General features: G+C 45.0%; 1 protein-coding gene across 2 annotated transcripts in view; it reads right to left on the bottom strand.

Moving 5' to 3' along the window:
• LOC112218979 (SH3 and multiple ankyrin repeat domains protein 3-like) overlaps nt 1-26,677 on the bottom strand; it is a 273,940-nt gene that overhangs the window by 94,469 nt on the left and 152,794 nt on the right. For both annotated transcript variants that reach the window (XM_042301595.1, XM_042301596.1), the window contains exons 12-13: nt 21,606-21,787; nt 123-236 (exon numbers count right to left, since the gene is read on the bottom strand). In XM_042301595.1, the coding sequence (XP_042157529.1) occupies nt 123-236; nt 21,606-21,787 (296 nt within the window). The remainder of the gene's footprint in view (nt 1-122; nt 237-21,605; nt 21,788-26,677) is intronic.

The raw sequence follows: 26,677 nt of genomic DNA, 5'->3' as shown, positions 1-26,677 counted from the left end.
TGTGGACAGCACCCATAGTTCCACCACCCTGTGAACAGGGCTAGGTAACCCAAGTAAGTTCACCCAGTGAATAGTGAGAGTGTATGTTGTGTATGCCCGTGTGTGTGTTCTCCAGTCCTTACCTAGCCGAGGGTCATACTGTCTCATCTGAACCTCTTCCACACAGTCGGCAGGGAACCAGCCTGTTCTCCCCTTGACCGTGCCCTCCCAGAAACCTCCTTCTCCTATACTCAACACTGGCACAGGGGGAGAGAGAGAGAGACACACAGAGAGAGAGAGAGACAGAGAGAGACAGAAGGAGAGAGAGAGAGAGAGAGAGAGAGAGAGAGAAAAAGTTAACTACAGCAAATGTACAGTACATTGCAGGTTAACAGATGAGTCTCCACTGTGGCTGAGAGGGAAGTCGATGTCACAGAATGTTGAGTGAAGTCAATAATCACACAGTTCTTGTATCCTTTGTGGATAAAGTGGAGACAATTGAATGTTTTTATTTAAATATTAACCTTTATTTAACCAGGAAGTCCCATTGATGTCAGAAGGCCTCATTACCAAGGAATACCTGACATTTTATTTCCTCAAAATAACAGACACATACCCACCAATGGCAATCACGAAGTAGCTAGCCATCAGATATTGCATTAGAAGGGGATGTGTGTGCTCTTAGCCAAGGCTAAGAACTTGTGTGTGTGTGTGTGTGTGCGTGTGTTCATGTGAGCCCTGCTGTGGTAATTAGAGATGAATGTATGGTTGATATTGATCTTCGCTGCAGGACTGAGACAAGCGCTCATTTCCACTAAGCTCATCCATTACCCCAACACACACACACACACACACACACACACACACACACACACACACACACACACACACACACACACACACACACACACACACACACACACACACACACACACACACACACACACACACACACACACACACACACACACACACACACACACACACATTACCCCTAGCACACACAGGCTAACAAGAAGGCTAAATAGCTGAACACGCATATATTCCAGCACACACATACACACACACAAGAAAACACACACACACACACACACACACACACACACCAGAGAACACCAGCTGGAACTCTGGCTGTGCTTCACTGAGCCTCATCCTTCCATGGTTGCTAGGTTACGGCAAAGTCAGGTTGCAGCATGGGGCTGGTCTGGAGAATGTTAGAATGATGGGATGTTAACATGTTGGATTATTGGTATGTCAAAATGATTTTTCCTGAATAGGAGGATAAATTCGCAACAGTTGACTTCTTACATCACAGGACAGGTGACGTCACAATCATTTGGCAACTGCACTAGCACTTCACTAGCCTCCGAGTTCACATCTGCTACATTACCAATAGCAAATCAGCAAGGAACCAGACGCCCAGTCCAAGAACTCTGAGCACAGGCAGGGTTCACTATGATCGGGAAAAGCAGTTGCATCGACCGTTTCTGGTGGAGGAAACATGCTCTGATCCCTCTCTCTGATCATAGCTTAAACCTGCATCATTGTGAGTCTCCTGCGTATACGCCCTCTCTACCTCTGTACTCTAACTTGGCACGGAATCAGTACACAGCACTAAGCCATCAGCTTGCCTTCACTCCGTTCAGAAACGTGTCAACAGTGAAAAGTGGTAGACCTTCAGGGAGCTGATTCCCCCCCTCTAATTCACCTTCTCCAGCTGAATACACCCTGTGCTAGCTGTAATCAAGGACCAGGAAACCAGCCTGCCAATTAGCAGACAGCCACTTTAAGCTCCTCAAAAACCCCACAGCATCGCGTCACCACTTAATCCTCTCTCTGATATCAACTCATATCCCACATCAACATTCATACTTCAAATTAAATGTTTCATCTGAGTCACTCCAAACTAACACCTCAAATCACATGAACATTGTATTCTATTCATGACAACTATAGTCCCCTATATTGATGAATGTCAACTATTGGGTATGTAAGAAAAGTGAAACTTGAAAAAAAAAGTGTGCAGGAATGTTAAGTATCATTTGGAGTCATGTTTTCTATTCCAACACAATGAATGTCAATTAAAAAAAACTATTACGCATTCCTGCGCCTGTCTCCTGAATCATTTATACCAACGTGACATTAACCGTGTGCTTCATGCGGCAGGCTCACCAATAAAACCGGAAAACGGTTCACATGAACACCATGCAACGACCCCTGACAGTGCCGCAAACACAACCCGACTGACCAGAGATGACCATGATCGATCACTCTGGAGAGAGTGAAAAAGAAGGGGGGTAAGAGTGAGTGAGTGACAGCAGATGAAATACACTTTAGAAAAACCTCAAATAACCCTGGTCCCTTGAGACACACACAGAAACAAACAAACAGATACAGACACATACACACAGAACAAGGCCTGTTTTAAGAGTGTCACCCTTATACTGCCACTCTCTTGTGGCGTGTGCCAAGGCCTGGTTGGCATGCCACATGACTACTGTCTGCGGGAAACAGATGTTGGCACTCAGTGGCCCTGAAACAGAGCTGTGTGTGTTTAGTGACTAAGTGGCACCAGAGTTTCTTTCACTACCCAGGATGCACTGGGGGAAAGGCCAGAGAGTGGGAAAGAGGGAGAAACATAGAGGGAAGAAAGTAGAGAGAGGGAGAAGATATTACGGAAATATTTAGAGTTCAAGAGGAAGGCAAGGGGGAACATGGGGGAGAAATAACAGTGAGAAAATGAGGGAAATAGGACATGGGGTTGATGGAGAGGAGAGAAGAAGCATAACCAGAAAATAATAACAGTAAGATGAGGGACTGAGGCAGTGATGGAGGTTAAAGCCAAAAGCTCATGGTGTAATACAGTGTAAAGCTACACTAGCCAAACAGTTCACAATCAACACCTCAGCAGGACATAGATCAGCCATACACTGGACAACAACTGCTACAGTACTACACCACCACAGGCTTCATACGGGTTCATAATCACCTCCACAGGTACACAGCAGTGGGTGACAGAGGACAGATGATTACAACACAGGGTTTCAGTCACCTCATAGAACAATAACAAATGCTTTGGTGGTATAGTGCTTTAAACTTGGTTTCAAAACATTTCACTTAGTAAAGCGGCAGAAACTCAACTAATCTTGAATGTGTAGTAGGCAGCACAAGCAGGCAGCACAAGCCGTAGGAAACAGTCATAGCTGCAGCAACGGGTCATAGTTCCCATTATATTCTATGTGAAGAGTTAGTTATACTGGACTGGGAACTCAACAGAGTCTTCACACCTCTGAGAGCCAGGGTATTATGCAGTCATTCCACTGCAACAATAGCTGGACAGCTATTGTTCTACACACCATTTTACTGTTGCTGACAAAGACAGGCCCAATGAAATACTAATAAAGTCATCATACGCAGGGGATGGACAAAGAAAGAGGGAGGGAAAGAGAATGAAAGACAAAGACAAATAGAGAGATGGTGAGAGAGGTGAGAATGAAAGGGAGCTGGAGAGAGAGATACTGTACAAAAGGAGCAGAATAAACCTCATTAGAACTTAAACTATGATTGGAAGGTTATGCATATGACTGAGGTGTGTGTGTGTGTGTGTGTGTGTGTGTGTGTGTCAGTGTCCTGTCTGAGGTTGCCTGTGGTTGAGTGTCACGATGCCTGGTCCAGAAATAGCATCAGTGGCGATGCAGAGTTATTTATACTCCACACACATCCTGCCCTGCCTGCAAGCTCCACCGCATCCCCACCAAACGAGCGCGCGTGTGTGTGACGACCGACAGCTCATTTTAATTTCAGCCAAGCCTCGCGCTACTGCTCAAAGCTGAGTCATTCACACACACATAAATATTCACTCTCCCCCAGCACACACTAAACCATACTCTCTCTCTGTCTCTCTTGCGCACTAACACACACACAGCAGTATACCGTGTATACCCCTTGACCTTTTCCAAAAAGAATTACTTTACAATCTTATTCTAAACTCGATTAAATGTTTTCCCCTCATCAATCTACACACAATACCCAATAATGACAAAGCAAAAACAGGTTTTTAGAAATGTTTGCCAGTGTATGAACAAAAACAGAAATATCACATTTCCATAAGTATTCAGACCCTTTACGCAGTACTTTGTTGATGCACTTTTGGCAGCGATTACAGCTTTGAGTCTTCTTGGGTATAATGATACAAGCAGAACCTGTATTTGGGGAGTTTCTCCCTTTCTTCTCTGCAGATCTTCTCAAGCTCTGTCAGGTTGCATGGGGAGCTTTGCTGAACAGCTATTTTCAGGCCTCTCCAGAGATGATAGATTGAGTTCAAGTCCGGACTCTGGCTAGGCCCCCATAGGACATTCCACTCCTGCATTGTCTTGGCTGTGTGCTTAGGGTCGTTGTTCTGTTGGAAGGTGAACCTTTGCCCCAGTCTGAGGTGCTGAACGCTCTGGAGCAGGTTTTCATCAAGGTACTCTCTGTACTTTGCTCTGTTCATCTTTCCCTTGATCCTGATTAGTCTCCCAGTCCCAAAACATCCCCACAGCATGATGCTGCCACCACCATGCTTCACTGGTTTTCTCCAGACGTGATGCTTGGCATTCAGGCCAAAGAGTTCCATCTTGGTTTCATCAGACCAGAAAATCTTGTTTCTCATGGTCTGAGAGTCCTTTAGGTGTCTTTTGGCAAACTCCAAGCGGGCTGTCATGTGCCTTTTACTGAGCCTGATTGGTGGAGTGCTGCAGAAATGGTTGTCCTTCTGGAAGGTTCTCCCATCGCCACAGAGGAACTCTGGAGCTCTATCAGAGTGACCATTGGGTTCTTGGTCACCTCCCTGACCAAGGCCCTTCTCCAGCATTTGCTCAGTTTAGCTTGGCGGCCAGCTCTAGGAGGAGTCTTGGTGGATCCAAACTTCTTCCATTTAAGAATGATGGAGGACACTGTGTTCTTGGAGACCTTCAATTTTGTAGACATCTTTTGGTACCCTTCCCCAGATCTGTGCCTCAACACAATCCTGTCTCAGAGCTCTATGGACAATTCCTTCAACCTCATGGCTTGGTTTTTTCTCTGACATGTACTGTCAACTGTGGGACCTTATAGGTTTGTGCCTTTCCAAATCTTGTCCAATCAATTGAATTTACCACAACTATTCGGCCCAGTATTAAAAGTTATATATATATATATATATATATATATATATATATATACACAGTGGGACAAAAAGTATTTAGTCAGCCACCAATTGTGCAAGAACTCCCACTTAAAAAGATGAGAGATGCCTGTAATTTTCATCACAGGTACACTATGACAGACAAAATGAGAAAAAAGGAGGATTTTTAATGAATTTATTTGCAAATTATGGTGGAAAATAAGCATTTGGTCACCTACAAACAAGCAAGATTTCTGGCTCTCACAGACCTGGGTTTCTTCTGACACTGAGATGCTCTCTCTCCTTTCCAACTCCCTGCCAGTTCTTAATGCTGTAACCTATTTACATTCACTCTCCTCCAATTGGCTATTGTAGTCTGGCTTTTCCTGGGACACAAGATTTAAAAGGAATAGCCGAGGCAGCGGAGAGGACAAATGTGTAACTGTGAAAACAGAACAAGGAAGACAGACAGGCTTGAGATGTGTAGCCTAAGTTAGAAGTGTATGCATATTAATGATACAGTGCCTTGCGAAAGTATTCGGCCCCCTTGAACTTTGCGACCTTTTGCCACATTTCAGGATTCAAACATAAAGATATAAAACTGTATTTTTTTGTGAAGAATCAACAACAAGTGGGACACAATCATGAAGTGGAACGACATTTATTGGATATTTCAAACTTTTTTAACAAATCAAAAACTGAAAAATTGGGCGTGCAAAATTATTCAGCCCCCTTAAGTTAATAGTTTGTAGCGACACCTTTTGCTGCGATTACAGCTGTAAGTCGCTTGGGGTATGTCTCTATCAGTTTTGCACATCGAGAGACTGAAATGTTTTCCCATTCCTCCTTGCAAAACAGCTCGAGCTCAGTGAGGTTGGATGGAGAGCATTAGTGAACAGCAGTTTTCAGTTCTTTCCACAGATTCTCGATTGGATTCAGGTCTGGACTTTGACTTGGCCATTCTAACACCTGGATATGTTTATTTTTGAACCATTCCATTGTAGATTTTGCTTTATGTTTTGGATCATTGTCTTGTTAGAAGACAAATCTCCGTCCCAGTCTCAGGTCTTTTGCAGACTCCATCAGGTTTTCTTCCAGAATGGTCCTGTATTTGGCTCCATCCATCTTCCCATCAATTTTAACCATCTTCCCTGTCCCTGCTGAAGAAAAGCAGGCCCAAACCATGATGCTGCCACCACCATGTTTGACAGTGGGGATGGTGTGTTCAGGGTGATGAGCTGTGTTGCTTTTACGCCAAACATAACGTTTTGCATTGTTGCCAAAAAGTTCAATTTTGGTTTCATCTGACCAGAGCACCTTCTTCCACATGTTTGGTGTGTCTCCCAGGTGGCTTGTGGCAAACTTTAAACGACACTTTTTATGGATATCTTTAAGAAATGGCTTTCTTCTTGCCACTCTTCCATAAAGGCCAGATTTGTGCAATAGACGATATACAATATATATTTGTTGTCCTATGGACAGAGTCTCCCACCTCAGCTGTAGATCTCTGCAGTTCATCCAGAGTGATCATGGGCCTCTTGGCTGCATCTCTGATCAGTCTTCTCCTTGTATGAGCTGAAAGTTTAGAGGGACGGCCAGGTCTTGGTAGATTTTCAGTGGTCTGATACTCCTTCCGTTTCAATATTATCGCTTGCACAGTGCTCCTTGGGATGTTTAAAGCTTGGGAAATCTTTTTGTATCCAAATCCGGCTTTAAACTTCTTCACAACAGTATCTCGGACCTGCCTGGTGTGTTCCTTGTTCTTCATGATGCTCTCTGCGCTTTTAACGGACCTCTGAGACTATCACAGTGCAGGTGCATTTATACGGAGACTTGATTACACACAGGTGGATTGTATTTATCATCATTAGTCATTTAGGTCAACATTGGATCATTCAGAGATCCTCACTGAACTTCTGGAGAGAGTTTGCTGCACTGAAAGTAAAGGGGCTGAATAATTTTGCACGCCCAATTTTTCAGTTTTTGATTTGTTAAAAAAGTTTGAAATATCCAACAAATGTTGTTCCACTTCATGATTGTGTCCCACTTGTTGTTGGTTCTTCACAAAAAAATACAGTTTTATATCTTTATGTTTGAAGCCTGAAATGTGGTAAAAGGTCGCAAAGTTCAAGGGGGCCGAATACTTTCGCAAGGCACTGTATAATTAGCTCAATATTAGGCTTAATACTGCAGTGAATATATCCAGTCAATTTAAACTGCAAAATAAAAAAGTGATCAGATAATGAAATCACAGGTAGCATACACTGTGTGCTCTCGAGGCTGCGCTCCCAGTCCCCAGGCACGCAGTTTGAACAGCTACACTATTGAATATTGGGCTCCCGAGTGGCATTGCGGTCTAAGGCACTGCTCAGTGCAAGAGGCGTCACTACAGTTCCTGGTTTGAATCCAGACTGAAACATCTGGCTTGGAGTCCCCATAGGGTGGCACAATGTAGGCTTAAGCTACCCTTCAAATGTAAGCCTACATATTAGGCACTAATTGTGGTAGTGTGTTGTGAACAGAAGAGAAGTGCAGGCAAAACTTTGGAAATTAAGATTACAAATACATTTTATGAGGAGCTTGTTGTTGGAGTACTTCTTGCAGACCAACACAAATAATTGGCACTGCTACATAGATAATCGTCGCTACATTACATAGACGTGTAGGCTACACTTACAACATATTACATATTACACATTACATATTATATTACATTATCATCTACTTTGTCACATATGCGTTATTTGACTCGAGAACCAACAGTGAAGCACTCTTTCCTCAAATAACAACTTTGCCGTGAAGGGGGTTTTGAACTCGCAGCCACCAATTAGTGATAGCAGTAAGGGTAGCATCTATAACTTTATTTACAATGTAAACTTACATGTTGTTTAACTTGAATGCTGTGAAAGCACATGTCAAACATGTCAAACATTAAGGATGCATCAATGCAATATTGGCACACAACATTTTGTTATAGACCAACAAAACAAAAGTAAACCTTGAATTTGTAGGTTTAAAATATCCCTCTGGTGGGCAGGGTTTTTAAGAAATGCCATTGGTTGCTGGATATAAAGTCTAAGATCTTTGATATGAGAAAGAGAGAGAGAGAGAGAGGAGAGAGAGAGAGAGAAAGAGAGAGAGAGAGAGAGAGAGAGAGAGAGAGAGAGAGAGAGAGAGAGAGAGAGAGAGAGAGAGAGAGAGAGAGAGAGAGAGAGAGAGAGAGAGAGAATACTGACAGAGAATACAACACTAACGTACTCTATGTACCTTTCCACCACAGGGACATAGGAGACCATTTGCATAGTGAATACTGTATGCAGTACATACTGTACATGTAGTATAGCATTGTATAGCATACAGGTTGCACATTTAGCAGTACAATGCAGCATTTGGGTGACACACTGTGACATTACTATGGTTACAGTGAGAATACTAACAGCCGATGTCCGCCATATGCATATGCAGAAATCATCAGTTCACCTACTCTGCGTCTCACAAAGACACAGTGGTCTTTGGATTTTGGATTTTTGGTTCCAAAGGACAGATTGCCACTGGTCTATGCTTCACAGAGTGCCAAGAGTGTACAGCTGTCATCAAGGCAAGGGGTAGCTCCTTTGAAGAATGTCAAATGTAACAAATATTTTGATTTGTTTAACACTTTTTTGGTTACTACATGATTCCATGTGTTATTTCATAGTTTTGTTGTCTTCACTATTATTCTACAATATAGAAAATAGTAAAAATAATGAAAAACCCTTGAATGAGTAGGTGTCCAAACTTTTGACAGGTACAGTACGTTCAGTAATTGATCATGACAGAGAAAATATTACTAGTATCTGTAATATTAAAATATTACAGATACTGTATGCTATGTCTAGTGTGTCTGAGTACAGTCTGACTACAGTCTGTGTGGAACTGCTGTGGGTGGGTGGAAGGTGATGAGTAAGGTGTTTGTTCAGTATGATTTTGTGTGCGTGTGTGTGTGCGTGCCTGCGTGTGTGTGTGTGTGTGTGTGTGTGTGTGTGTGTGTACAGGGAGCATTCCAATAACCAGAGTGCAGTTGTTATTAGATTGGGAGCCCTGCACGCTTTATTAAACCTTGGTTCAATCCGCAGTAATAGAGAGAGAGAACAACTGCATCTTCTTGAACACACACACACACGCACACGCACACTTGGGATGCAAGTCTCAAGGTTTATTCGACTCCATATTAGTAGTCTTTCTAAACAGATGGGTTGCCTCTGACAATGTACAAATGTTCTAACGTACACGTCTGTACTTAGACCAAAGTCAGTTTGGCAGAAAGGAAAGGGTCGGAGTTGGGACATCCGTCCAGAGCCATATCAGTTTATGTCCTGCTGTAAATATTTCCGGTAGCTAGCTAGATGAAGCTCGCAGAGGATATTTTCAATGAGTGTATTTCGCAAGTGAGTAGATTGCATGTGCCATGATGTTAGCATTACAGGCTCACAACCACTGCCTGGCTGTGGCTAAAATAAGCTATCTGTGTCCGCATTGTGTCTGCTGATGTATCCCCAAACTGGTGATCTGTTGGAGAGTTGTCTGTCTGAAGAGCACCCTTCCACCAAAAAACATTATACTGAAGAAAATCCAACATAAAGCATGATTTGTTATTTGTTAATTCTTTGTTACTTTTACTCCTTATTCTTTTTTCTTTTTTAACTGCATTGTTGGTTAAGGGCTTGTAAGTAAGAATTTCACTGTAAGGTGAAATAATACCTGTTGTATTCAGCACAAGTGAAGCAGAAAATGTGATTTAAGTTGAGTATAGGACTGATATCTCTCATCTTATCACAAGCAGAAGATTAATTGGATGAGGGGATGAGATAGATCAGAGGTGAGGAGGAGTAAAGGGGGATTGAGGAAGGAATGGAGGAGCAGAGTGGACCCCTAAGGCACAGACCAGTGTAGTTGAATAAAGGAGTGAAAGTGAGCGGAGGGACGGATAGTCACGCTTTCCTGAGACTGAGGCTCTGTGTGTGTTTCTGTTTTTTTCTGTGTGTGTGTGTTTGTTTCTGTGTGTGTGTGTGTGTGTGTGTGTGTGTGTGTGTGTGTGTGTGTGTGTGTGTGTGTGTGTGCTCTCAGGGCTCCTTCAGTTCAGAGAGGGCTGGGGAGTGGTGCAGTCCCTACCTCATCTGTATTCAACACACACACTGTGAGAGAGAGAGAGAGACAGAGAGAGAGAGAGAAAGGGAGAGAGAGAGAGATAGTGATAGAGAGAGAGGGTTTGAGTGAATGAGTGAGTGAGAAAATGATTCAGTCAAGTAAGAAAGAGAGTGTAACACAGTGGAAGCTTTATTTATGAATGACAGGGGAGACATGTACAGCAAGAGAGCAGGCGGAGAGGAAGAAGGGACAGAAGTAAGAAAGAGGTAGAGAGGTTGGAGATGGGAGCGTGAGAGTAGTGGAGGGGGAGGAAAACTCCAAGTATGACTCAGAGGGAGCCCTTCTCTCTCATCTCCTCTCTTCCCTCCCTCCCCACCTTGAATGGATCTACAAAACTCTTTTGTTTTCATTTTCTCCCTCTATTTCATGTATTATCTTTTCTCTGGTCCATTTCTTCGTTTCTATCGGCCTCCAGGTGAAGACAAAAATAGAGTTGCTAAGGCCAATTTGGATGCCTAATAACTCGTACCTTTCCTTTCTATCTTTCTCTTTCGTTCTCACCTCAATACACTCACTAGCTCATGCTATGTGTGTATACCTTCGTGCTGCACAGCGTGGCTGTGGATAAAAACCTGTCAAAAACAGGAACACCTTCATGTTGACAGGGTTAAAAGAACATCACTAGAGAGATCTTAGATCATTGACAGAGTGTCTCTTAATCTCTCATAGACGTCTTTCATTTCAGTGTGTGTGTGTTTGTAGGTGTGCTAACTGCAGTTGATTGATGGTGTTTACTCTGTGATACATGATCAGACCTTAATGAGCTGGACTGTTGCTCCTCGTAAACACTCACAATGACATTGGCTGTCAATAACTGTGTGTGTGTGTGTGTGTAAGTTTTCATCAAGGATCTCTCTGTACCTTTCTCCGTTCATCTTGCCTCGATCCTGACTAGTCTCCCAGTCCCTGCTGCTGAAAAACATCCCCACAGCATGATGCTGCCACCACAATGCTTTACTGTAGGGATGGTGCCAGGTTTCCTCCAGACGTGACGCTTGGCATTCAATGCCAAAGAGTTCAATCTTGGTTTCATCAGACATAATCTTGTTTCTCATGGTCTAAGAGTCCTTTAGGTGCCTTTTGGCAAACTCCAAGCGGGCTGTCATGTGCCTTTTACTGAGGAGTGGCTTCCGTCTGTCCACTCTACCATAAAGGCCTGATTGGTGGAGTGCTGCAGAGATACTTGTTCTTCTGGAATGTTCTTCCATCACCACAGAGGAACACTTGAGCTCTGTCAGAGTAACCATTGGGTTCTTGGTCACCTCCCTGACCAATGCCCTTCTCCCCCGATTGCTCAGTTTGGCCGGGCAACCAGCCCTAGTAAGTGTCTTGGTGGTTCCAAAATTCTTCAATTTAAGAATTGATGGAGGTTACTGTGTTCTTGGGGACCTCCAATGCTGCAGACATTTTTTGGTACCCCAGATCTTTGCCTCAACACACTCCTGTCTCGGACCTCTACGGACAATTACTTCGATCTCAAGTGTTGGTTTTTGCTCTGACATGCACTGTCAACTGTGGGACATAATATAGACAGGTATGAGCCTTTCCAAATCATTTACAACCAATTGCATTTACCACAATCAAGTTGTAGAAACATCTCAAGGATGATCAATGGAAACAGGAAGCACCTGAGCACAATTCGAGTCTCAAGGGGTTTGAAAAGGGTTAGAATATTTAAGAAGGTATCTCTGTTTCTTATTTTTTATGAATGTGAATAATTTATTTTTCTCTTTGTCATTATGGGGTATTGTGTGTAGATTTCTGAGGATTTTTTGTTGATGATTTAATCCATTTTAGAATAAGGCTGTAACGTAACAAAATGTGGAAAAAGTCAATGGGTCTGAATACTTTCCGAAGGCACTGTAAATACACACATATGCAGACAGCTGTCAGTCATTCCGACATTGCTCGTCCTAATATTTACAGTTGAAGTCGGAAGTTTACATACACTTAGGTTGTAGTCATTAAAACTCATTTTTCAACCACTCCACAAATGTCTTGTTAACAAACTATAGTTTTGGCAAGTCGGTTGGACAATTACTTGTGCATGACACAACTCATTTTTCCACCAATTCTTTACAGACAGATTATTTCACTTATAATTCAATGTATCATAATTCCAGTGGGTCAGAAGTTTACATACACTAAGTTGACTGTGCCTTTAAACAGCTTGGAAAATTCCAGAAAATTATGTCAGGACTTTATAAGCTTCTGATAGGCTAATTGACAATAATTTGAGTCAATTGAAGGTGTACCTGTGGATGTATTTCAAGGCCTACCTTCAAACTCAGTGCCTCTTTGCGTGACATCATGGGAAAATCTAAAGAAATCAGTCAAGACCTCAGAAAAAAAATTGTAGACCTCCACTGGTTCATCCTTGGGAGCACTTTCCAAACATCTGACATGTACCACGTTCATCTGTACAAACAATAGTACGGAAGTATGAACACCATGGGACCACGAAGCTGTCATACTGCTCAAGAAGGAGACGTTCCTGTCTCCTAGAGATGAACGTATTTCGTTGCGAAAAGTGCAAATCAATCCCAGAACAACAGCAAAGGATCTTGTGAAGATGCTGGAGGAAACAGATACACAAGTATCTATATCCACAGTAAAACGTGTCCTATATCGACATAACCTGAATGGCCGCTCAGCAAGGAAGAATCCACTGCTCCAAAACCACCATTAAAAAAAACAGATTACGGTTTGCAATTGCACATGGGGACAAAGATCATCCTTTTTGGAGAAATATCCTCTGGTCTGATGAAACAAAAATAGAACTGTTTAGCCATAATGACCATCTTTATGTTTGGAGGAAAAAGGGGGAGGCTTGCAAGCCGAAGAACACCATCCCAACCGTGAAGCACGGTGGTGGCAGCATCATGTTGTGGGGGTGTTTTGCTGCAGGAGGGACTGGTGCACTTCACAAAATAGATGGCACCATGAGGCAGGAGAATTATGTGGATAAATTGAAGCAACATCTCAAGACATGTCACGTCCTGACCATAGACCATCTATATTTTCTATTTTGGAGTAGGTCAATCCATTTTCTGGATTTTTTTTTCTCATTTTGTCTGTCAGTTGAAGTGTACCTATGATGAAAATTACAGGCCTCTCTCATCTTTTTAAGTGGGAGAACTTGCACAATTGGTGGCTGACTAAATACTTTTTTGCTTCACTGTATGTGTATGTGACCAATAAAATTTAATTTGATATGATTTGACACACACACACACGCACACACACACACACACACACACACACACACACACACACACACACACACACACACACACACACACACACAGACACACAGACACACAGACACACATACATATTCACGTATCAAATCAAATTATATTTTTCACATGAGCCGAATACAACAGGTACAGTGAAATGCTTACAGACATATGTACACACACACACACACACACACACACACACACACACACACACGCACACACACGCACACACGCACACATACCTACGCACACAGTATGTAATGGCTATAGAGTAATCCTGTCAGGAATGTCAAGGTGCTTACACTTCTGTTCCTGATGTAATGTTCATCTTGATTTATACTGATTTGCTTTGTGTGTGTGTGTGTGTGTGTGTGTGTGTGTGTGTGTGTGTGTGTGTGTGTGTGTGTGTGTGTGTGTGTGTGTGTGTGTGTGTGTGTGTGTGTGTGTGTGTGTGTGTGTGATAGAGGGACAGATGGTGTGGTCAGCAGGGTGCAGGTGTATGTGGGCGGGTTTTTGCTACCTGCTGCGTCTCTGATTGGACAGAGAGAGGTCAGCTGTGACACTCTCGTCCTTCCCCCAGGCCACTGACCCAACCCGATATCAACCCGCACACACACATGAGTCTTAATACTGTTTTAATAAACTTTATCCCCAAAGGTCACTATGAACTCGCACCCAGTGACTTTCTTTTTTTTCTCACAAATTCCCGATCCCTATTGCCTACCAACCCCTTCTCAGGTATCATAATGTAGGCTGAAATCATTCCTATTTTACAGCTGTGTTAGAGAGGGAGTGTGAACTGTGTAGCCGTCACTCACTGTGTATGTGATAGGTGAGTCATTCCATGTCATTTCAGCAAGCCATGACACCCACTATCTCAGATGTTTCTGAAAATTGTTTCTGTAGTTAGAAACAGATAAGATTAGCATTCCTGCGACATTATTTTGTCGAAGTATAATTTCATCCCTGAGAAATTAAGCTAATTGGTTATACTCAAATTGACCTTTTTCTAACAATGAGTAAGACAAAGAAATTATCAAAAGCCACCCACGAACCCAACCAACCCGTATACAGTATCAGTTCTCTATGTCTGACAAGTAGGATGGAGCTGCGGCTTGGAGTATTGTTTCTTCATCCTATGTAATGCATTCTCAGTGAATTTGGCAATGTTTTTTATTCCCTGTTCAGAGAAATGTGTTATTGAAGTTATTAGGTGTATGTCCCATCATACATCCATACATATTACCAGGTTCTGACCACTAGATTCCTCATGTCTAACTCATTGGTACTATATTTATTGAATATGATACGATTCCTATAAATTAAAATGGCCAATTTGGATGCAATCAATTAGCTTACTTTCTCAGAGATTAAATTATATTTCAAAAACATAATGTTGCAGGAATGCTTTTAGAACAATCCGATACGGTGGTTGTCAAATCCCAGGTTTCAGATGAAAAACACACACACACACACACATAAAATATAAACTGCAATGGGCTACATTTTTTTGAGAACATACTTGAAAATACACTACCCACTACAATCTGAATGCATTCTGGCCATTCAATCTCCCCAAAACAACATTGTCAAAAAAAGCATAGGTATAAGTAACCTTTGAGATTATACAATTCAAATTACATTCCAGAGAAGGATCATTTTGTGTTTTTTGTCAGTTTTTTTAAATGGTAGGATCTAACTTATACATTTGCTTTTATTATTCATGAAAATTGAGTATTTCATTTTAAAGGACAACAATATGCCACATCTGTGTTGTGTTAGTGTGATCAGCACCTGTTGCTTAGTTACGGACATATGCATTCTGGTCTCAGAAACAGTTACATCTGTGTCTTCAAATTTGGAATATAACGCTGTGTGTGTGTGTGTGTGTGTGTGTGTGTGAGTGTCTGTGTGTGCATTGTCACAATGCTGCATTCCAATGATCTATTGTGCTTATCTGAGAGCCCATTACAGCACTCAGTTCTAGGCTAACAACACACAGACACACAGACAGACAGATTTGTGCCTCTGTGCCAACACGCTAGAGAAGCCCTGAGCAATGAAGGCTCCAGGTTTACCAAGCATTAGCCCTGAGCCACGAAGGGTCCAGGTTTACCAAGTATTAGCCCTGAGCCACGAAGGGCCCAGGTTTACCAAGCATTAGCCCTGAGCCAGAAAGAGTCAAGGTTTTCCAAGTGTTAGCCCTGAGCCAGAAAGAGTCGAGGTTTACCAAGTGTTAGCCCTGAGCCACGAGGGTCCAGGTTTACCAAGTATTAGCCCCGAGCCACGAAGTGTCCAGGTTTACCAAGTATTAACCCTGAGCCACAAAGGGTCCAGGTTTACCAAGTATTAGCCCTGAGCCACGAAGGCTCCAGGTTTACCAAGCATTAGCCCTGAGCCACGAAGGCTCCAGGTTTACCAAGCATTAGCCCTGAGCCACGAAGGGTCCAGGTTTACCAAGTATTAGCCCTGAGCCACGAAGGGCCCAGGTTTACCAAGCATTAGCCCTGAGCCACGAAGGGTCCAAGTTTACCAAGTATTAGCCCTGAGCCACGAAGGGTCCAGGTTTACCAAGTATTAGCCCTGAGCCACGAAGGGTCCAGGTTTACCAAGTATTAGCCCTGAGCCACGAAGGGTCCAGGTTTACCAAGCATTAGCCCTGAGCCATGAAGGGTCCAGGTTTACCCTGAGCCATGAAGGGTCCATTAGCCCTGAGCCATGAAGGGTCCAGGTTTACCAAGTATTAGCCCTGAGCCATAGGTTTACCCTGAGCCACGAAGGGTCCAGGTTTACCAAGTATTAGCCCTGAGCCATGAAGGGTCCAGGTTTACCAAGCATTAGCCCTGAGCCATGAAGGGTCCAGGTTTACCAAGTATTAGCCCTGAGCCACGAAGGGTCCAGGTTTACCAAGTATTAGCCCTGAGCCACGAAGGGTCCAGGTTTACCAAGTATTAGCCCTGAGCCATGAAGGGTCCAGGTTTACCAAGCATTAGCACCAGTGGAAGGTTTGTGCCTGGTCTTGTATAACTGCAGTAATGGTTGAATCACCCTGCAATCCCCTTGAGATCATTAATAATGCCTGTCTTTGGACCATGTATGTATGTCTACTGGCTTGTGTGCTTGCATGTGAATGTATGTGTGTCTACTGGCTTGTGTGCTTGCATGTGAATGTATGTGTGTCTACTGGCTTGTGTGCTTGCATGTGAATGTATGTATGTCTACTGGCTTGTGTGCTTGCATGTGAATGTATGTGTGTCTACTGGCTTGTGTGCTTGCATGTGAATGTATATGTGTCTACTGGCTTGTGTGCTTGCATGTGAATGTATGTATGTCTACTGGCTTGTGTGCTTGCATGTGAATGTATGTGTGTCTACTGGCTTGTATGTGAATGTATGTGTGTCTACTGGCTTGTGTGCTTGCATGTGAATGTATATGTGTCTACTGGCTTGTGTGCTTGAATGTGAATGTATATGTGTCTACTGGCTTGTGTGCTTGCATGTGAATGTATGTATGTCTACTGGCTTGTGTGCTTGCATGTGAATGTATGTATGTCTACTGGCTTGTGTGCTTGCATGTGAATGTATATGTGCGTGTGTTTGTGCACACGCTCCAGGTATCCGCCACTGGCCACAGCAGTGTTAATATTCCACACACACTGGGCGCGGCCTGAGACCATTAATCATGTTTGTGAATGTCTAATCTCAATGTTATTTGGTCGGTTTCATTTTCCCGGCTGTCTAGAAGATTTACAATGGTGTGCAGAGGAGAGGTGTATGTGTGTGTGTGTGTGGGTGTGTCAGTGCGTTTGTTTTAGGTAGAATATCCTGTAATGTAATGGGTTATGTTGCTGGATGTACTTTGTGTGTTTAGTTGTTGTGTGTATGTTAAGACGGTGTGTGTTAGAGTGCATGTGTTTGTGCATGTGTGAGTGTGTGCGTGTGAGTGGTCTAGTGGCTTGACCAGGTTACAGGGGAAGCGTCTCTGTCCGTTTCCATGATGACAACAAGTGGCCTATCGAGATGTATCCATCCTGGTGATGCTATCTGATTATAGAGAGGTAGAGGGAAAGGAAGGCCCCTGGGGGATTGTCAACTCTAACATATCCAATGGATCAAGGCACATAAACAGACACCCTACTCCATCCCACACCAACACACACATCCAGACACCTCTCTTCATCACCACATATTGATCTAAGCCCCCCCCCACACACACACACACATCAGATGACAATATATCAGATGACTGTCTGCTGGGTTTGTGGTCCAACAGTGGTCACAGAGAGTCTTGGGGTGTCTGTGGAGGTACAATCACATATATGGATACTACAATAGACTATCTATGCATCTGTGGGCTATTTCCACTATCCTTCTGTAGACTAAACTACAGACGAGAAGAGAAGGAATATAATTGACCTTGCTCTTCTTCATCGGATTGGGAGTCAGCTACACAGCATTTTGAGTAGAGGAAATATATATTACATGTGAAAGACTGACAACAGTTGAAAGACATCGAAAGCGACAAAAATAGATTTGGTTGAACTATGCACATACTACAGTGAAAGATGTACAAAGCTCATCATGTACTGAAACAGAGTCAAAACTACAACAGGCCCTTATACCAACTACTACACAGTGCTAACCATGACTATACCCTCTGCCACTACGCCTAAACACTAAGCACCAGTTTCCAGGATTGATCAAGACATTTAAATAGTTTTTTAGTCCAGGACAAACCTTCATCTGTGTCTGGGAAACCATCTCTTAAGAGTTTCTATTATACAGTAAACATGCCTGGAGGCTGTAGAGTTGCACAGCTGTGTCTACCTTCTGATCCCTGAGAAACACCATTCTCTACAGGACAGAGAGTACGACAAGACCATGTTAATCCATACTATCTGTTTTATTACAGCCCTGGTCTGAAGGCTACAAAACCACTTCACAGCTCACCCGACATACCAAACAACTAACAGGGTTAGCCTAGCCACAATGCTAATCCTCAGGGGGAAGGCTAGCTAGCTATGCTACCAAACACACAGTGGGCTATGAGAGGAGAGTTATCATACAGGCCTGTTGGTTTTACCCAATCTCAGGGCCTCATACAGGTGTTCCTCTATTGTCACAGGATGAAGGGATGAGAGAGTGACAAGAGAATAATATGGGGGATGATGAAAGGGAGGAGAGATGTGAATGAGTAAATGGAGGTTCAACAACAAAGTAAGTCAGGGACACCACTCTACAAAACCAGGCACTTGAAATAACAGCTGTTACAGATAAAGCTGGTTAAAGTAGGTCATTGATGTTTAAAGTGAATAGTACTCTTACAGTGTAAAAGGTAGAAGACAACCTTCTTTATTCTTAAGGGGGTGGGGGAGAGTATCCCTATCCTTCCATGGCATACCTTCACACTGAAACTGAACATGTGCTCTGGCATCTGCCAACCTTTTCTCCCCAGGAATATAGCACGGTAGAGAAGCTTCCTGTCTCTCCCCTTCCTCTTTTCTCATCCTCTCATTCCCCAGTGTAAATGAGGCCTGTAACTATTAGCAACTCATCCATTCATGAATGCAGATGAGAGGGTATGTATTATGAATCAAAGTGGAGACCATCCATCCACAGAGCCTGGCCTCGGGTCACAACACCCCTCTATGCACTGTGAGGTGGACTGGTCACTACGGGTTAGCAGCAACAAGACCAGGTGGAGACTAGCAAAACTGAAGAGTGAAAAAAAGATTTTTGCCTTCTAATTGGCATTCGATACAGCTTATATCCATGAACTAGAGTGGAAAGAACTACTGGGTGGGCCAGTCTGCTATGTGGGTGGGCCTATGCCCTTCCAGGCCCACATATGGCTGCACTGTTGTCCAGTCAATCTATAGATTAGGGCCAAATTTATTTACATTTATTGAATTCCTTATATGAACTGTAACTATATATTTTTTCAGCATACACAGAATCAAAAAGGGGTCTCCTTGGAACCAAAAGGGTTCTCCTTGGAACCAAAAGGGTTCTCCTATGGCGGACAGCCGAAAAACCCTGTCGGAACCCTTTTTTCTAAGAGTATACAGTTAGAGCCATGCTGGTCATTATTACGCAACCCTGCCAGATGGCTCAGTTGGCTGGAGCGCGGTGCGTCAACTCCAAGGTTGTGGGTTCAATTCCAGCCTGATCCAAATGTACTGACTGTAGTTAAGAGCATATGCTACACACAGTGTCATGTATTGTCATTCAAATTCACATAGCCTTGCTACTGCAGGACTGCAGGCTACGTAACAGCACTATTGACTTCATTCTCAATACAATGTACAGTATGATTTATCAGGTTTGTGGCCATGTAAATAACCTTGAACAAAGCATGGGAATTAGCAAAAAGGTGAATGCATTTAATTGTGTATGTGTGTTCAACAGAGATGGAAAGTTCTGTGGGTGGGAGAAGGGATTTACTCATCATGTCATTATTATCAGACTGGGTCCCTGAGTTCCTCTATTCATATAGTACTCACCACACTGTGTTGTTTTCCACATCTGCCTGGGCGTCATAAACAACAACAGTTTGCATCAACATCAAACAAGGGATATGGGGTACAGAGGAAAGTGCGGTATCTGTGGCTTCAGGGAGAGGTGGTTGTGGGTGTGTGTCTAAGAGACTGTAGGAGAGTAAAAGCAGTGAACACATTTCACCCTATAGGGATGTGTAGAAGAGTGAAGATAAACTACGTTGCACACGGAAGAAGAATCACTCTGAGGACGGAGTACGAGATAGGTGTATGCTCTTGCCCAAACTGTATTCAACCCCTAACCCCTACCCCCTCTGTACTTGTGGATATCTGGAAGGCTTTGATAGATGTAAATGACATCACACTGCTTGGTGAGCACTGCTTCCTCCGATTCAGCTCATACTGAGACTCAAACCCAGGAACTCTGCCTCGCCAACAAACGTGACCACCCTCCTGAAGCGTCTTACCCAGGTAGTGTAAGTGGGGGAGGAGGTAGTGTAAGTAGTGTAAGTGGAGACACTTCAGGCTGAGGAGTGAGTTTCACAGATCCTCACCTGCTACATAAGCAATATGGTGACAAAATCCAGCAGAGCTATTACAATATTGGTTACACCTATCAAATCCTGTCAAATCCTATCAAATCCTATCAAATGTGCATATGGGTTAAGGGCTAGGCGTCAGTTTAGGATTGGGCAATAGAGGCCATGCACTTAAAGGCAGCAACTTATGTAGAATACACACACACCACACCGACTGTACACACACACACTCCCTCCTCAACCAACAACCAAACACTACAGTTGTCTGGGGAACGAGTGTGGGTTTGGATATAGAGGAGATTGGGAGAGAGAGAGACGGGGTGACAGTAATGTTGGAAAATGTTGTGTCGTTTTACCTTCTATGTCATTAGAGTCATAGTCTGGAGTGAGGCATGGATGGAGAAGAGAACACACAGACACCATGACTACAGCACCATTAGGATTAGGAGCTGCAGAATACACAGACAGCCATGACAACGCTGATGAAGAAAGACTGACTTTAAAAGCACTTCAGATGCATTAGATAACAAATGTACCACTCTCCAGTGGTGAAGTGACATTACAGAGACATGAACAGAATGAGAGCAGTGGAGTGACCTTTATCCATGTCATGTAAGTATAATGTATGGATGACCCGTCCTGCTAGCGCTGTAGTACCCCTACTGTTAAACAGCTTCTGTCACATTCATTTACCTACATACACCTGTGACAAGAGTAGTGGAAGTGGTTTGGTGAACCACGCTCGTGTGATGTCTGACCTTGCCTAAGACTAGAGACTAGAGCCAGACTTAATCAGCATATAGTTTTTCACATTATTTTATAGAAATAATAAAAGTTTGTTCCCAATGCAACAGTAAGATTTGTTGGTTTCCTAAAATGAGATATGTCTGTTTTATCATTCTAAATTCCTTCCTACATCTGAGACCCCTAGAGTTTAATAAAAACACATGTGAAAAGTGGTTATACCAGGAAATGACAGGTCATTATAACCACTTTATGAACAGTCATAGTGTACTAACCTTTCACTCTCTCTCCACGGTTCAGCTGGATCTCTCCCTCGCCCTGTGGCGTGTACGGTTTGACCACGATGAAGGTACGTCCCGGTACGGCGCTGTAGAGTTTCCGCTTGGGCCCGCTGGCACCGGCAATGGCAGGAGGGGTGTGGGTCGGGGGACTGGGGTCCCGTTGCACCGTACCCGGGCTGTAAACAAACACATAGGTTACCGTGGTAATGCCAGGCAGCTGGTAGCCGAAACCGGTGGTTACCGACATGGTCAGTCGCCAAGGGGACAGTAACACAGCAACAACCTGACGGTTGTCACAGTGACCGGTTGTAAGATAAGTCTGTCCGAGTGGTCAACAGTCAACGGTCCCAAAGCAAACCTTGAGGGAAAGTCATGGGATGAGAGGTCACGCCTCCTCCCCTCCTTCTCTAAATCCTTCTCTCTGTTGTTCTTCCTCTTATTCCGTTACAGCAAACAAAATCCCCCTGTCCCCCTCCCTCCACCCCTCTTCTCCTCTCCTCTCGGTTCTCTCCGAGGCAGGAGAAGTACTGTTAATGGTTAACAGTAACGGAATCGTTCCCGTCTCTGTCGCTCAGATCCTTCTGGCAGTCCCCCTGAGTCACACATATCCTGAGCTCCCGCTCTGACCGAACAGCCCTCCAGAGAGGGGAAGAGATCCCTGCGTCTTTACAGCCTCCAGTGCTCCAGGCTGAGTTACAGATCCCACTTACTCCCCTGGCTCTGGAGGTCTAGGTCCTGCCGTGGAGGAGAGGGAGAGAGGCTGGCTCTGCTCCCCGACCAAGACTCCTTCTCCTGGGAGTCCCTCTCCACTCCCCTCCACCCCTCATACACACGTGCCCGCTCACACACACTCACACACGCATACACACTGGCGACGACGCTGCTGCTAACCCTGCTGCTGCTACCACTACTGCACTTGGCATCTCCCCTCCCCTCTGACGGCTCACACACACTCACACAGCTCTCTCCGAGCATTCTACCCAACACACAAGCAGGCTGCCCCCTCCGCTACTGCGAACACTACACCTCCACTAGAACAACATACGCTAGCAACAGCTTGTCGCGAACACAGTGTGCCGACATACACACACACACGCCCCACAGCACCATTGATCTCCTCCCGCCTGTCTGCCTGTATGTGTGCATGCGCCACTGTTCCCCGGGGCAGGTTGATGTGTGATGGGGGAGGGGGGTTGTTGCTGGCTTAATTGTTGCTGGCAATCTACCTCCTCTTGAATCGCCTTGAAACACCTTTTCTCTCTCCCCCTTTCTGCCCCATCTCTCTGTCTCTCTCTCTCTCTACCTTCCCTCCATCTCTCTGTCTCTCTCTCTCTACCTTCCTCCAACTCTCTGTCTCTCTCTCTCTACCTTCCCTCCATCTCTCTGTCTCTCTCTCTCTACCTTCCCTCCATTTCTCTGAGGGAGGCATCTGGTGAATTCTAATAGAGCTGAAGCAGAGGTTCTCCTGGTATTCATTCATCACTACTGCTGCAGCTGTGTGTGTGTGTGTGTGTGTGTATGAGTACATGTGAGCTCCACCCTGTATCATACTGCTGCCTGTTTGTCTGTGTCCTCAACACTCACCCTCCCATCCTTCTTACAGCTGCTTTTCTCCATTCTCCCCCCTTCTCTCTGCTTTATCTTTGGTCTTGCAAAATAATGGATACAGTGATTCATGAATCAATCTGTTTTTATCTTGCATCTGTGTGCTTATGTGTGTTTGTCTGTGTGACTTTGTTTACATATGTGTGTACATTGTGGGTATCATGTGACATGTGTCTGTGTGAAAACCCCTCACTCTATATCTACCCCTCCCCTCTCCCTTTCTGTCTTTCCCTTCTTCCTGTCTCTCCCTTTCTGTCTCTGTGTCGTATCAATCACTCGTAACCCTTTATTCATTCATTCTCCTCTCTCCATCTTTCCCGCTTCCTCGCCTCTCTCCCCTTTTCTCTCCCTCTACCCTTCTCACTCTCCTTCGAAGCAGCGGCTTGCTGACGGTTTTCCAATTACCTCCGGACTGAGCGGAGGGAGAGGAGGAGAGAGCGAGAGAGAGAGAGAGAGAGAAAGAGAAGAGAGAGAGAGAGAGTGGAGAGGCTGAGGTGGCTGCCTGCCGCATGTTAATGACTGAGCCCAGGACAGTCCACCCTCCGCACACTGAATACAACACAGAGTAAAATGGAGTGGGGGAGGCAGAGGGGGAGGGAGGGAAGGAGGGAGGGCAGGGCAGAGAGATGGAGGGAGGGAAGGAGGGAGGGCAGGGCAGAGAAGGAGGGAGGGAAGGAGGGAGGGCAGGGCAGGGCAGAGAGATGGAGGGAGGGAAGGAGGGAGGGCAGGGCAGAGAGATGGAGGGAGGGAGGGAGGGAGGCAGGGAGGCAGGGAGGGAGGGAGGGAGGGAGGGAGGGAGGGAGGGAGGGAGGGCAGGGCAGAGAGATGGAGGGAGGGAAGGAGGGAGGGCAGGGCAGAGAAGGAGGGAGGGAAGGAGGGAGGGCAGGGCAGGGCAGAGATGGAAGGAGGGAGGGAGGGAGGGAAGGAGGGCAGGGCAGAGAGAGGGGGAGGGAAGGGAGGGAGGGAGGGCAGGGGAGGGAGGGAGGGAGGGAGGGAGGGCAGGGCAGAGAGATGGAGGGAGGGAGGGGGAGGGAGGGAGGGAGGGAGGGAGGGCAGGGCAGAGAGATGGAGGGAGGGAAGGAGGGAGGGCAGGGCAGAGAAGGAGGGAGGGAAGGAGGGAGGGCAGGGCAGGGCAGAGAGATGGAGGGAGGGAAGGAGGGAGGGCAGGGCAGGGAGGGAGGGAGGGAAGGAGGGAGGGAGGGCAGGGCAGAGAGATGGAGGGAGGGAAGGAAGGGAAGGAAGGAGGGCAGGGCAGGAAGGGAGGGCAGGGCAGGGAGGGAGGGAGGGAGGGAGGGCAGGGCAGGGCAGAGAGATGGAGGGAGGGAAGGAGGGAGGGCAGGGCAGAGAGATGGAGGGAGGGAGGGAGGGAGGGAGGGAGGGAGGGAGGGAGGGAGGGAGGGAGGGAGGGAGGGAGGGAGGGAGGGAGGGAGGGGGAGGGAGGGAGGGAGGGGGAGGGAGGGAGGGAGGGAGGGAGGGAGGGAGGGAGGGAGGGAGGGAGATGGAGGGAGAAAAGAGGAGAGAGACAGGTTGGGGATAATGGGAGGAAGAGCGAGGGAAAGGAGAGAGATGAAAGAAGAAGCTAAAGTGGGCAGGAGAGACAGGGGTACAGGCAGAATAAGATAAAGAGAGGGATGAGGCTAAAAGAGGACAGAATGGACCGGGTAAACAAGGAAATAGAGCTTGGCTTCCACACCTAATTAAGCCAGTAGCTAAACGGATGTGCATTCACATTCATTTATTACAGGCAATTCAACTGCATCGCTAAATGCTGCTGCAAGCTGGTCTGGACCATCCATGTTGTACAAAAATACACACACACAAATCAAATCACATGTTGTTTGTCACATGCTTCCTAAACAACAGGTGTAGACTAACATTGAAATGTTTACTTACCCTCACACTCAAACTGGGGGTTGGAACTGAAATTATTTTCCAATCATTTAGTTCTGAACAGAACCACTATTTCTTCCTTCTGTTCCAGCAAAATAAAGTTCTGAACCGGTTTAAACCCAACAAAAAGTACTGGTTTATATGGTTACTTTCTGCGCGACATTAAATGACTTCACCAATCAGTGCAGATAGAGCAGCTTGCTATGGAGTGGGTAAGCGATTTAATCTGTATAGACAAGTCATTAAGAGAAAATAGTATGTTGCTGTAACAGCATGGTTTAAACACAAAGAAAGACAAACACACACTGTGCTGCCAGAGACCGTGTCGGGCGTCAGATGCAACTAACATTTTGTGGCTGAGGAAAGAGCAAGAGAGGATGGAGGATGAAGCTTGCCTTGACGCGCTGGGCATCCTGTTATGACATGCTGTATCTGAATTAGGCCCACAGAATTATACCTACGGAGGAGCGGCTTCTATCTTGGAACGTTGAATGTTTTTGAATTTCCGAGTTGGTTTAATGTTGGACCAGAGCTAGCTAGCTAACAAGCTTGTATGTGCAGATAAAAACACGTCTTTGCCTTTTTGTAGTTAAGAAATCCAATGAGAAACGTGATAACTATAGTATCATTAACTAGCATTGAAAAAGTGAATCCATTCTTTTAAACATCTCTCCCTAATTTCTGAATCATGCTTGTAACGTCTTCAGTAGGCTACAGTAACCTTTGCTTCAAAGGGGAGGAGCAGGTATCCTACAAACACACGCACACCAACTGGAAAAGATTTCCATCTGGCAGGCAGGCAGACACTGGAATACGTTTCTGAGTGCTTTGCATATGCACTTTATTGCTATTTTTGTGGGACCAGAAAAAAATGCCTGGAACGTAAAATAACGCTATTAATCGGTTTCCATGCTTTTAAAATAACAATTCTGTTCCGGAACAGTATAGATTACTTTTGTTTCCGGGTTGGGTTCTGTTCCTCAAGTAATTTTGTTATTTTCCGGTTTTCTGTTCTGTTCCCTGAACCGGTTCCAACCCTTGACACTTTGTCGCATGACACACAAACAAGCCCCCGCCCACCCCCCTTGACACACAAACAAGCCCCCGCCCACCCCCTTGACACACAAACAAGCCCCCGCCCACCCCCTTGACACACAAACAAGCCCCGCCCACCCCCTTGACACACAAACAAGCCCCCCTTGACACACACACGCACACACAAACGAACAAGCCCCCCCCCCACACACACACACAAAACAAACAAGCCCCCCACACACACACACGCACACACAGAGAGAGAGAGAAACTCACACATATACACAGAGAAACAGAGAAACACACACATACACACAGAGAAACTCACACATACACACAGAGAAACTCACACATACACACAGAGAAACACACACATACACACAGAGCTGTAATGGTACGTATGATGGTCTGACCTCTGTGGTGGCAGATCCCCTGATTGTTCCTTGCAGCTGGGCTGGAGTATGTGGGGGTTGGTGCTGGTGGTGTTTGTGTGTTTGTATGTGTGTGTGTTGGTCCCTGTAGACTCTAGATTGATC

The sequence above is a fragment of the Oncorhynchus tshawytscha genome, linkage group LG19 (assembly GCF_018296145.1).
Source record: "Oncorhynchus tshawytscha isolate Ot180627B linkage group LG19, Otsh_v2.0, whole genome shotgun sequence".
Taxonomy (NCBI): domain Eukaryota; kingdom Metazoa; phylum Chordata; class Actinopteri; order Salmoniformes; family Salmonidae; genus Oncorhynchus; species Oncorhynchus tshawytscha.
This window is presented reverse-complemented; position numbering and strand designations above follow the sequence as displayed.